Genomic DNA, 13,771 nt, shown 5'->3' with positions numbered 1-13,771 from the left:
TGCAGTGTTAATGTGTGTTGGTGTGTGTTAATGTGTGTTGGTGTGTGTTAATGTGTGTTAGTGCAGTGTTAATGTGTGTTGGTGTGTGTTAATGTGTGTTGGTGTGTGTTAGTGCAGTGTTAATGTGTGTTGGTGTGTGTTAATGTGTGTTGGTGTGTGTTAGTGCAGTGTTAATGTGTGTTGGTGTGTGTTAATGTGTGTTGGTGTGTGTTAATGTGTGTTGGTGTGTGTTAATGTGTGTTGGTGTGTGTTAATGTGTGTTGGTGTGTGTTAGTGCAGTGTTAATGTGTGTTGGTGTGTGTTAATGTGTGTTGGTGTGTGTTAATGTGTGTTAATGTGTGTTAATGTGTGTTGGTGTGTGTTAATGTGTGGTGGTGTGTGTTAATATGTGTTGGTGTGTGTTGGTGTGTGTTAGTGTATTGTTAATGTGTCTTGGTGTGTGTTAATGTGTGTTAGTGCAGTGTTAATGTGTGTTGGTGTGTGTTAATGTGTGCTGGTGTGTGTTAGTGCAGTGTTTATGTGTGTTGGTGTGTGTTAATGTGTGTTGGTGTGTGTTAATGTGTGTTAGTGCAATGTTTGTGTGTTGGTGTGTGTTAATGTGTGTTGGTGTGTGTTAGTGCAGTGTTAATGTGTGTTGGTGTGTGTTAGTGCAGTGTTAATGTGTGTTGGTGTGTGTTAATGTGTGTTGGTGTGTGTTAATGTGTGTTGGTGTGTGTTAATGTGTGTTGGTGTGTGTTAGTGCAGTGTTAATGTGTGTTGGTGTGTGTTAATGTGTGTTGGTGTGTGTTAGTGCAGTGTTAATGTGTGTTGGTGTGTGTTAATGTGTGTTGGTGTGTGTTAATGTGTGTTGGTGTGTGTTAATGTGTGTTGGTGTGTGTTGGTGTGTGTTAATGTGTGTTGGTGTGTGTTAGTGCAGTGTTAATGTGTGTTGGTGTGTGTTAGTGCAGTGTTAATGTGTGTTGGTGTGTGTTAATGTGTGTTGGTGTGTGTTAGTGCAGTGTTAATGTGTGTTGGTGTGTGTTAATGTGTGCTGGTGTGTGTTAGTGCAGTGTTAATGTGTGTTGGTGTGTGTTAATGTGTGTTGGTGTGTGTTAATGTGTGTTGGTGTGTGTTAGTGCAGTGTTAATGTGTGTTGGTGTGTGTTAATGTGTGCTGGTGTGTGTTAGTGCAGTGTTAATGTGTGTTGGTGTGTGTTAATGTGAGTTGGTGTGTGTTAGGGCAGTGTTTATGTGTGTTGGTCTGTGTTAATGTGTGTTGGTGTGTGTTAATGTGTGTGTGTTTGTTAATGTGTGTGTGTGTTAATGTGTGTTGGTGTGTTTTAGTGCAGTGTTAATGTGTGTTGGTGTGTGTTAGTGCAGTGTTTATGTGTGTTGGTGTGTGTTAATGTGTGTTGGTGTGTGTTAATGTGTGTTAGTGCAGTGTTAATGTGTGTTGGTGTGTGTTAATGTTTTTGGTGTGTGTTAATGTGTGTTGGTGTGTGTTAGGGCAGTGTTTGTGTGTTGGTGTGTGTTAATGTGTGTTGGTGTGTGTTGGTGTGTGTTAATGTGTGTTGGTGTGTGTTAATGTGTGTTGGTGTGTGTTAATGTGTGTTAATGTGTGTTGGTGTGTGTTAATGTGTGTTGGTGTGTGTTAATGTGTGTTGGTGTGTGTTAATGTGTGTTGGTGTGTGTTAATGTGTGTTAATGTGTGGTGGTGTGTGTTAATATGTGTTGGTGTGTGTTAATATGTGTTGGTGTGTGTTAATGTGTGTTGGTGTGTGTTAGTGTAGTGTTAATGTGTCTTGGTGTGTGTTAATGTGTGTTGGTGTGTGTTAATGTGTGTTAATGTGTGTTGGTGTGTGTTAATGTGTGGTGATGTGTGTTAATATGTGTTGGTGTGTGTTAATGTGTGTTGGTGTGTGTTAGGGCAGTGTTTGTGTGTTGGTGTGTGTTAATGTGTGCTGGTGTGTGTTAGTGTGTGTTAATGTGTGTTGGTGTGTGTTAATGTGTGCTGGTGTGTGTTAGTGCAGTGTTTGTGTGTTGGTGTGTGTTAATGTGTGTTGGTGTGTGTTAATGTGTGTTAGTGCAGTGTTAATGTTTTTGGTGTGTGTTAATGTGTGTTGGTGTGTGTTAGGGCAGTGTTTGTGTGTTGGTGTGTGTTAATGTGTGTTGGTGTGTGTTAGTGCAGTGTTAATGTGTGTTGGTGTGTGTTAATGTGTGCTGGTGTGTGTTAGTGCAGTGTTTATGTGTGTTGGTGTGTGTTAATGTGTGTTGGTGTGTGTTAATGTGTGCTGGTGTGTGTTAGTGCAGTGTTTATGTGTGTTGGTGTGTGTTAATGTGTGTTGGTGTGTGTTAATGTGTGTTAGTGCAGTGTTAATGTTTTTGGTGTGTGTTAATGTGTGTTGGTGTGTGTTAGGGCAGTGTTTGTGTGTTGGTGTGTGTTGGTGTGTGTTAATGTGTGTTGGTGTGTGTTAATGTGTGTTGGTGTGTGTTAATGTGTGTTAGTGCAGTGTTTATGTGTGTTGGTGTGTGTTAATGTGTGTTGGTGTGTGTTAATGTGTGTTAGTGCAATGTTTATGTGTGTTGGTGTGTGTTAATGTGTGTTGGTGTGTGTTAATGTGTGTTAGTGCAGTGTTAATGTTTTTGGTGTGTGTTAATGTGTGTTGGTGTGTGTTAGGGCAGTGTTTGTGTGTTGGTGTGTGTTAATGTGTGTTGGTGTGTGTTAATGTGTGTTGGTGTGTGTTAATGTGTGTTGGTGTGTGTTGGTGTGTGTTAATGTGTGTTGGTGTGTGTTAATGTGTGTTGGTGTGTGTTGGTGTGTGTTGGTGTGTGTTAATGTGTGTTGGTGTGTGTTAATGTGTGTTGGTGTGTGTTGGTGTGTGTTGGTGTGTGTTAATGTGTGTTGGTGTGTGTTAATGTGTGTTGGTGTGTGTTAATGTGTGCTGGTGTGTGTTAGTGCAGTGTTAATGTGTGTTGGTGTGTGTTAATGTGTGTTGGTGTGTGTTAATGTGTGCTGGTGTGTGTTAGTGCAGTGTTAATGTGTGTTGGTGTGTGTTAATGTGTGGTGGTGTGTGTTGGTGTGTGTTAATGTGTGTTGGTGTGTGTTAATGTGTGTTGGTGTGTGTTAGTGCAGTGTTAATGTGTGTTGGTGTGTGTTAATGTGTGGTGGTGTGTGTTAATGTGTGTTGGTGTGTGTTAGTGCAGTGTTAATGTGTGTTGGTGTGTGTTAATGTGTGTTGGTGTGTGTTAGTGCTGTGTTAATGTGTGTTGGTGTGTGTTAATGTGTGTTGGTGTGTGTTAATGTGTGTTGGTGTGTGTTAATGCAGTGTTGGTGCAGTGTGGGGTCCAGTAGGGATCCTTCCTCACCATCCAGATCTCCTGTGTCTGTGTGCATCACTGCTGCAGGTCAGTCTGGAATTCCAGTGGAAATGGTCAACTGGAATCAGCAGAGTTGGAGCTGCTGTGGATCCGAGTTGAAGTGGATTCAACAGACTCACATCTCCAAAGTGAACATTTTAACACATAGCAGCATTAAGAGGAAGAGGAGGAGCTGAACAGGAAGAAGAGTGTTTCAGTGACTACACCTACTGCATGGATCTGTACTGACAGAAATAAAGATCTGATCTGCCTTCCATAATAAGAAAGGGGAAAAAACAAGAGACTTTTGTTGACTTCTATTGGTGAAGGGATTTATTACAATTATTCTGTACATTTCCATTTACAAAACATTTCATAGAACTTTCATTAATAATACATTCACTTGGTATTCACATATAGAGTATGTCGAAATATGTGACTGATTCAGCTGTTCTGTTTCTATTATAGAAATGAGGCATGAATTAAGAAGCAGAACCAGACACCAGGAGAAATGAGCTAGGAGAAAGGAAAAATTAAAAGTGACACTAAAACATTATTAAACACTGGAAATGTGTCACTACCTGATTACGTCCTGTGTTTATATCATTATAGTCTCCCCTAACTAACACCATTATGGAATAAAACACTTGGGGGTGTGCAGTTAGAGGAAAACTATTAAGGATCAGGTTACTGTTCCCACCTGTTAGTGTTTATTGAGAATGACACATCTTACTTTTCCTTTTTAAATTAACATGTAATGCTGAGGAACATCTGAGAAACAATTTATTTCTTGTTATTTCTTATAACAGTTATAGATGTGGTTCCTCCATCAGTCTCTCTCCTTTCTCTGTATTGAAGCTAATAAATAGAAAATACTGCAGTTACATCACAGAGAAACCTTCTGAACTCAAGACATTCCCTGAGGTGGAAAACTTAAGAAACATCTTTATCTCCAGTGTAGGCAAACTGCTTTTTGTACTGTCTTCCTTCGTAAATTTTAATGTTATAAAATTCTCTACACAAAAGCTCATCAGTTTATCGTTATCTATACACTAAAAATGTTTTCATTGTGCCTTTACTTTTAAAAAAAAGTCTACTATCACAGTACCAGTTTGCATGATGTGACATTTGTTATAATCTGAACCCCTCCTCATGTTGGTGAGTTTTAGATGAGTATCACAGCAGCACTCACACTCTGACATTTTAATAGAAAATTTCTCACAATGCCAAAACTTTATCAACGACTGTTTTTTTTTTTTGTTTTTTTACAAAATCATCCACTACTGATAATGTCATGTCATGTTATGAAATATAAGAACACTGATCTCAAGTCATGATAAAAGAATTCTGTCCCGATGTGTGATTTTTCCCTGCAACAGCAAAACTGAGCCCAAAGTCATACATGCAGTGTAAACTCAGCTTAAACCTGCTGCTGGTTCTGATACGTTAAACTCATCACTGTTGTCTGATAGACTTCTTCTCTCAGTCTGAGATATTCTGTGAGCTCTGAAAGTTTCTGTTTAAGAATCTCCAGCTCTCTGTTCTTCTCCTCCATCTGTCTGCTGAAATCTTCCTGCATCTTTGTGTTTGAGGACAAAATATTTCTCTGGAGTTCAGGCAGGATGAGTTTCATGAGCTTTCTCTCTGCCTCCATCATGGCCTCTCCTTCATACACCTCCCTGATCTCCTCCATCTCCTGTTTGTGTCTCTCCTCCATCTCTCTCCTCTCCCCCTCTCTCTTTTCTTTTAGTTTCTTTACCTTTTCTTCCATTTCTGTCCTTCGCTCAAACTCTCGTCTCAGCTCCCTCTCAAGTGCTTTCTTTTTCTCTTCATCCCTCTCTTCTTTCATCTTTCTCTCCAGTTCAGTTGTTCGGTCATCAAGTTGTCTGATGTCTCCTTCATGCTCCTGGATCACTCCCTCTATCTTTCTCAGAGAGTCCTGCACCTCCTTCTCAATTTTCTCTTTTATGTTAATCTCCTCTATTTTTCTTTTCTCTTCTCTTTCCTTCAGAATCTTTGTCTCCATGGCTCTAATCTGAGATTCTGTTTCCAGGTAGATCTCACTGCTGTAGAATTTCTCTCTACTTCCTTCCACCATCTTCTCTATCTTCTCCAGCAGTTCTGAGACCTGAGAACCATCTCCACTCTCCTTAATGTTGAGACAGTGAAACCTGTTCCCACATTTCTCTACAAGTCTCTGGACCTCCTGGTCTCCTGACTGGATAAACTCCTCAATGTTCTTCTTCTGAAGTTCATCAGTAACACTGAATATGATCATGGTGTTTCTCCAACATCTCTCTCCAAAGATCTCCTCCATTTTCTCCAGCACCCCTCTCTCCTCTCCTGTAGGCTTCTTTACAGGTATGACCAGGAGGAAGGCGTGGGGTCCTGGAGCAGAGAGATGGACACAGAGTCCCACGTCCTGTCTCAGCTTCTCCAGAGAGAGTTCAGAACAGAACCAGTCAGGAGTGTCCACCACAGTCACCTTCCTCCCAGTCACCTCCCCCTGTGTGCTCTCACTCTGCTGGGTGACTGTAGATGTAGCTGTAGATGTAGCAGCCTGGTTCTTCTCCTCTCTGCCCAGGATGGTGTTTCCTGTTGCACTCTTTCCAGATCCCGTCCTCCCCAGCAGCACCAGCCTCAGTTCTGCTACAGGAACCGACACTGGAGAATGAGGACTAGACGATTCTCCACCCACTGAAAATGAACAAGAATGAATCATTTAATACAGAATCACTTACTGCATTATGGTGATTATGCTGTTCTATGGAGTATGGAGTCCTACTGCCTTTATGTAACTCATATTCAAATTCCTCATCATGTTAGTGTCACTGTGATTGATGGAGGAAAGAGTAATGCCATCCATCCTCCTCCAACAACAACGGCAAACTCACGATAGGGGAAATGCTTTTCTGTCACGCTGATCAGAATCACGAGATATTTAGCAGATTTTTAAATTTTACCTGTTAAATATTTTTTCATTATTTCTTTTTGTCCATTTTTAATCTCAGCTTTATAATACTGATATTTTGACTGTAATTAAAATATAAATTTAAGTGCCTAAATCTGTTTGCTGTCTCTCTTTATACTCATCCCTTTTACCCTCAATCTCCTGATGAGTTACACACTAAACATACAACAATCATTAATCACTTACATGTTGGATGTTTTCCCTCCATACTGTTTCTTCTCCTGATTGGTGCTGAGTCCTGAGTCTCTCCACTCACTAGGAAACATCAGAAGCAGTCAGAATGAGAAAGACATTCTTCAGAAGGTAAAGTTAGACAGATGAGATCATGAAAGTTGTCTTATACACTATAACTAACCCCTGTCACTGTTTAAATTACACTTCCTTATAATATCTGAAGAGTTGCACTATTAAGGATCATTACAGTATATTTTATGTGATAATTTATTAAATGAATATTTACCATTTGGAAACACTGACCTTCTGAGAAGCATTTTATAATTGTTTAATTTGACAAATTACTCACTATTTGGAGGTAACCATTCCTTGCTGTGTCTTCTCCTGATGGGGGCTGATGATTCTGGATCTGTTTGTTCCTGCAGCTGCTTTGTTTTCTCCTCCAGAAGTCTGTCTTTCTCCTGAAGCTGTTTGTCTCTTTCCATTAGCTGTGTCTCTCTCTCAGTTAGAAGACTCTCTTTCTCTTCAAGCTCTTTGTTTTTTTCTGCTAACTCAGTTTTCTGTTGCTCCACTACGATCATCATCTCCTGTAGTTGTCTCTGCTTGTCCTGCAGTTCCTGTCCCAGTGTCTCCAGTTGATTTGTACTGGTTTCCAGCTCTTTATCTGTGTTCTTCAGCTGTGTTTCTTTCTCCCTCAGCAGTTTGTTCAGATTCTCCAGTCCTGAGATTTTCTCCTTCATCTGTTCAGTGGCATTTTTAAGTTGTTTATTTGTTTCCATTAACACTGCATCTCTCTCAGAAAGAGTCTTCTCATTAGTCTCTAAACTTTCTTTGAGAATCTTCAGCTCTTCATTTTTCTTATTTATTTCTTCATCTTTCTCCACAAGTCTGTTCTCCATTTCCTCCACTTGTATTTGTGCCTCCTGTATCTGTGTGTCTTTCAGTTTCAGTTGTTGATCTCTCTCCTGTAGAGCTCTTTCTCTCTCCTGTAGAACTCTTTCTCTCTCCTGTAGCTCTTCAGTCGTCTTCTCTAGTTTTGTATTTGTATCTTGGAGTACTGTGTCCTTCTCCTCCATGTTTTTCTCTCTGTTTCTCAGTTCTGTATCTTTATTCTCTAGTTGTCTTTTACAATCCTCTAGCTGCTGGTCTTTATGTTCCAGTGATTTAGAAATTCTGTCCAGTTCCAGTTTAGTGTCTTTTAGCTCTTTTTCAGTTTCTTCTAACTTTCTGAACTTCTCTTTAATTTCATCAATTGGATGTTCTAAAATAATTGATAGTGATTAAAATAAAGTGTAAACAGAACACTGTTTTCAGAAAACATGAAAAAACAATATAAACTGCTTCTTATATTTCATATTGTGAGGCCTTTACAGTGATATTCATTCAGATGAAAAAATATATTACATTCATGATTAACAGTCATGGAAAAATGAAAGCACACCTTTTTAATTTTATGTTTTTATTTATCAGCGCCTAAATAATAATTGTTATTGTTCCTGACCAACTTCCACTAACAAAAAATAACCTGAGGTGACACAAAAACTTTCAATATGAAGTAATTTTTCCAAAAAAAGTAAACTAACATTCAGGTGGGAAAATTGTTCATCCTATAATTCAGTAACATGAAGCACCTGTAGCAGCAATAACCTGAAGTAAATGTTCATCATTCTGGAGAAATTGCTTCAGTTCATTGATATTTGAGGGCATGTGTTTATGCACAGATCTCTCAACCTCTTCAGACCCTGAGTCCACTGGAATGGACATCAAATGGTTTTTTCATATAAACCAATGAAAATGTATGTTTTAATAATTTGAAAAAAAAAAAATGCCAGCTCACTAACTGGTCCCTAATCAACCAATTACAAACAATTTATTGACCCAAAATAAATCTGAGAAATCTTCAGGAATCACACAACACAGCCATGGATCACCTACTAGATAAGAGGAGGAGAAGGAACTTTTCACCATTTAAATAAATCCCAGTGGAAAATCCCAGTGACATCAGGTTTTAAGATTCATCATAAGGAACTCATTGTTTAGTATCAGTATGGCATGGTCGGGACATTTATGGACATTCATAGCTAAAATGTTATTTGACAATATGTTTATTGCCATTTTTAAACTGCTAATATTAATTTACTTTTGGAGTAAACAGTTAAGGAATTTATTGAACTTCTGGTAAACAGTGAAACATCTGATTATAACTGTTTGGATTCAGGAAATGATGAAACAAGGAGTAAGATAGATGAGATAAAATTAGCAATCACACCATGGTCAGACAAATGCTTCCTGTTAATGCATCTTAAGGTGAGATCTGGGTTTGATAAACATGACACTGTACATTATGACTAAACTTCTTCACCTTGAAGTCTTTAGACCAAAAAAATATTGTTCAGAATTTTTCATGTTTTTTTCTGTCATGAAGATAAACTTTTACAGAAGCCTGTAGGTCACATGATGCAGCTCTGGGCTTCTTTTTATATCTCTGAGCATTAAATGGTCTGATCTTGGACTGAATGAGGTCATGACTGATGTCATTTCCTTTTTCACCAAACTGGCACAAGTTCTGCTTTTATAAAGTTAGTCACACTTCTTGAAGATCTCAGACATGTCATTAGTAACACCAGGCTGCTAATTACTCTCTTAATTACTCTGGAAGTAGGAAGGGTGATTATTTTATTCCACCTGATTTCTGATTGTTGGTTTCAGAAAAAAAATACTTCATATTAAAAGTTGTTGTTGTTGTCGTCACCTGGTTATTTGTTTGTTGAAGTTGGTGAGGACCACATGACTGTTATTTAGGTAATGATAAATAAAACCACAGAACTGAAGAGGGAGTACTTTCTTTTTCTCATGACTGACAGCCACAGACATTTCCTTTTACTATCTGTGTCTCCACTGTAACATTTGAGATTACAGCTGAACAGGTTTAGGGTTCAAGGTCTTGCTATAAGACTAAATTTATTAACAAAAACAAAATTGTTATTTTTAATTGAATGTATTTATTGAAAGGTTCTCTGTGTGATTTCCACCCAGAAATATTCAGATTATTTACAGTAAACACATAAACCTACAAATAAATACAAAAACAATGATGCAGTGTGAATTCTTATCACTGTGATAAATTTCACACCTTCTCTATAAAGTGTAAATTCTATCTTGAATGGAGAATGTGACAAGCTGTGAATTTCAGACTACATTCTTACTGGAGATCTCATTATTGAACACTTCAGACTGTAAAAATGAACAGGAGTGTTTACTTTTGTATCTCCTTCCATACTCACCAGTCAGTAGAACAGATTCCTCCATTTTCTTTCTCTCATCTTCTGTCCATTCTCTGTCTCTCTGTGGAAGTGAATAAAACAGTGTGAAGGTTTTATACATGACTCCATACTGTATGTAAATAAAGTGTTAAATAAACATGAAGTGTTTCTCTGTTCGGATCACTGTGTGTGTGTGTGTGTGTGTGTGTGATATAACAGTACACTCTGAGGTGATTGAGGCTGATTTAAACTGATATTGTATTCAGTAACACACTGAGTTTGAATGCAGCTGAAGAACACAATCACTAAACAGTAAACTGAACCTTACAGGAGGGAGAAAAAATCCTCTCCAGGAGAATCAAGATGTTTGGGTTCATTTCTGTTGTGGTGACGTCACACAATATCACAATAAAGTCATGTTCTTATGCATCAACATCAACTGATCCAGACATTTACATCTGATTGTGTTTAATGTTATTTTTATGTTCATTAGCTGACTTTTATATTTTCATGATCGTCAGTCAGCTCTGATCAAATCACACAACAGAGTTCACAGAAACTATGAGATATATATAATAGTTTTTTTTTCCCAAAATGACTGACAGCTTGTTTTATTTACAGTTTCTTTTGGGTTGCCATTAATGTTGCCAAAAAAAAAGAGTTTTAATGTAAATTTATTTTGTTCCAGTTGTAGGATGTCTGCACCGATCATCAAGTTAAACTGAACACGTGTTAAACCTTTTCTGTTTCACTTTAAATGGAATTTAAGACAAAGTTTGCAGGACTTCAATGTGGTGAAGATCGTCATTTTTCTTACATTTATTTATATCTTTTATTTTATTTAAATTTCCACAAACTGTTTACAGTTCTAGTAATAATAATTATATAATAACAACAGTAATAACAGCAACTTGATAAACAGATCAACAACTGTGTTTGTAGAACAATCAATGTGATTTTTTTATTTATCCATAATAAACCATCACTGGGAGCAGTTACCATGGTAACTCATTTACCCCTCACTGACCACTGGTTTAATTATAATATAATTTAAGATTTTTTATGCTGCTATCATCAGTAAGACATTAATGAATTTATCATATTTTATAATAGTTTACTCACCTGATAAACCCAGACGTCTTTATATAGAGGAGGATGTGGAAAAAAAGCAAAGTAAGATTAGAAATGATTAAAAACTCATTGTAATTTTCAGTATTTCTGTATTTCATCCTATAGTATTAGCTATAAACATTCTGTAACTGTTCCTAAAAGTCTGTTTTTATCCTGTACTGTATTGTTTCTCTCCTCTTTCTGCTGATTGAAAAATCTCTTCAGGATCTTTCAGTATGAATGCAGTAAGAAACAAATTGACCAGATCACTTGCTTCCATTCTGTTATAATCTCTTTCATGCAGCATTATCCAGTGTGACTCTCTAACTCACATCTCTCTCTGTAGTTCTACACACTACAGTAATGTTAGCCAGTCTCAGTTACTTTCAGAGAGAGTTATTGCTATGAAATCACATTCAAACAAAAACATTCAGCTTTTTAGCTCTCAGTATCAGTGTGTAGGTCAGATTTCTGTGTCTGTACAACACTAAATGATAAACTAGACAACAGCATGATGAATGTTCTGCCAGAGATCACAGTCTGTTGTGTTCACTACACTATGCTCATGATGCTCATATATCTATGTGCTATTGCACTCTGAACACACAGCACAGTCTAATCTATTTCATCTGTACAATAAATATATTATTCATGCAGCATCAAGACATCACTAGCAGAGAAAAGGGATTTATACTCACATGTCCGCTGTGAAAGTAAATAAAACAGTGTGAAGATTTTATGCATGATTACAAATGTGAATTGTTCCATGTGAAAATGTGAAAGTAACTGTTACTCTGGTTAAAACACAGCTGATGTGTGTCTTAATAAAAAAGAGGAAAACTAGACAACAATCAGTCATCACACACAGTAAATCTGTATCATGTAGCATTGTGCTAATATACCGCTAGTTACCCTTGAGGAAGAGAAATATCTTGTGATTTATTGGAAAATACTATTTTCTGATCCCTGCATGTCTTTACCAATATACAGTATGTCAGTATTTGTGTATTTCCCCCTGTGTATTTTAAATATATAGTGAAATATTTTGTAATATATCTATGTGTTATTGTAGTAGATAAAGGAATATACAGAATATCAGATTCCCACTTCCTTTAATTAAAAACACAGACATTTATCAATGTAAAAACTGAACAGATTACAGAATGATGTGTTTTCTGCTGCTTCATCTATATATTGGTTACGACAGCATGTGATATGTCGCAGTAGATTTGGGAAGATGCGTGATCTTGTTATGTTTTTCTCTCTTTCACTCTCAAATCCCTCTCTCCTATGAAGGAAGTTTTAGAAATGAAGTGAAGGACTTCTGTTCTCAGTTCAGTCAGGTTGTCTTTATTCTGTGTGCATTAACACGCCTTACTACTGTTAGCTTAAAGAGACTAAACGCTAGGCCGAGTCGACTCTTCAATGCTTTTTCAGAATATGGAGTGATTGTTACACAGAGAGACTGATGACAATTATTCTGTCTACAAGCACTGAAAACTGTTAAAGCTGTGATTTATGTTTATTGTGTAAGATTCTGAAGAAGCAGAGCTGGGCATTTTACTGCCCTGGGTCATATCTGGCCCTTTGGTTGTCTCTGTCCGGCCCACGTGAAATCAATCACAGATCAACTGATAAGGCTATTGGAATAGGCCAGAATTCCCATAGGTTGTGTAAATGAATTGCTTCTTTCAGAAAGTACATAAAATAAAATGTTCTCAGACATACATGTTTAAAAAGCTAATAGAATTATCTTTCAAATGGTGAGGGTCGTGATTCAATAAATTATTCACAGCCAAAAATATGATTTGATAAATGTGCTGAGCTCTGCTTTTTTACAGATGAAGTAACCGGCTTGTTCACAGACGTGGTTTTGAAGGGTTGCGTAGTTTCCATTCAAAATGTGCAAACTGTTTGTTGATTTATGCAAATCTAAATTATTCAGAGCAATCAGAGAAAAGAATAAGCTTCGAATGCTGTTTGTCGCTTCTTCCTACGCCAAAAATAAACTTTCAGTATAATTATTCAACGTTGACTTAAAATATATCAAAAACCATTCAGAGTTTAAATAAGTGACATATATCATTAAAAACTGCAAACTTTCCTTTTTAAAAAGATGAAATTCTGTGGATTTTAATGGAGAAATGTTGATCACACGCAAGTTCAAAGATCAATTTCACGCATTTTCCTTCGCATCAAGTGACATTGGAGATTCTGCCATGTTTGTTATTCAGCGATAATCGAGTCACGTTAAAATTTCCATACTCTTAGTGGAGGGTAAAGAATATGAGGTGAATATTGGTATCATTCACAAAATAACAACGTTTATTAACAACCTTAATCACCTATATTGTTAAATGGATTGCATTATGTCTAAAAAATAACACTAAAAAATGTAAAAATTAGCAGCTGCTGTGAGTCTATGTACGTGACCCAGTACACTTTGACACTTTTGACCACTTTATTACGAATGAAACCATTGTTTCAACTTTAAATATTATATCTTTGTATTATTATAGATTAAGAGTCTAAAGAGTAGTTCTGTTTATTGTTCTGAAGGTAACAGTAAAGATCTAAGGTTAGTAAGGTGAAGATGTTCTGCAATGTAAAGGTGATGAGATATTTACATGTTAAAACAATGCAACTTTAATAGTGTTGGATGTGTGCTTAACTCTTGTTGTTTGTTATTTTATTGCTATGCACATTACAAAAATATCAAAATATCACAGAAAATAAATTAAAAACAAATTGTGTATTTCATTCAGCATCAGTTATATAGGTATATCTTAACTGCATGCAGTCATACATAAAGAATAATAGCAGAAATGGAATGAAAGTGAGAAATACATAAGACTTCCAGATTTCATGTTTTATCTCCAACAATAAGTTTTTTTAAAGAAAATCTATAAAAATCGCTG

The 13,771-nt window shown here is 36.9% G+C and overlaps 1 protein-coding gene across 2 annotated transcripts in view; it reads right to left on the bottom strand.

Moving 5' to 3' along the window:
- Positions 1-3,650: 3,650 nt before the first annotated feature.
- Positions 3,651-13,771, bottom strand: part of LOC131348253 (golgin subfamily A member 6-like protein 24) — an 84,336-nt gene continuing 74,215 nt past the window's right edge. The window contains exons 1-5 of one of the 2 annotated variants that reach the window (XM_058383040.1): positions 10,866-13,771; positions 9,765-9,825; positions 6,830-7,741; positions 6,493-6,561; positions 3,651-6,032 (exon numbers count right to left, since the gene is read on the bottom strand). The exon at positions 10,866-13,771 is cut by the window's right edge and continues 1,466 nt beyond it. In XM_058383040.1, the coding sequence (XP_058239023.1) occupies positions 4,756-6,032; positions 6,493-6,561; positions 6,830-7,741; positions 9,765-9,789 (2,283 nt within the window). In that variant the 5' untranslated portion in view covers positions 9,790-9,825; positions 10,866-13,771 and the 3' untranslated portion in view covers positions 3,651-4,755. The remainder of the gene's footprint in view (positions 6,033-6,492; positions 6,562-6,829; positions 7,742-9,764; positions 9,826-10,865) is intronic. The other variant, XM_058383041.1, reaches the window with a different exon arrangement.

Source organism: Hemibagrus wyckioides, linkage group LG28, assembly GCF_019097595.1.
Source record: "Hemibagrus wyckioides isolate EC202008001 linkage group LG28, SWU_Hwy_1.0, whole genome shotgun sequence".
In the NCBI taxonomy this organism is placed as follows: domain Eukaryota; kingdom Metazoa; phylum Chordata; class Actinopteri; order Siluriformes; family Bagridae; genus Hemibagrus; species Hemibagrus wyckioides.
This window is presented reverse-complemented; position numbering and strand designations above follow the sequence as displayed.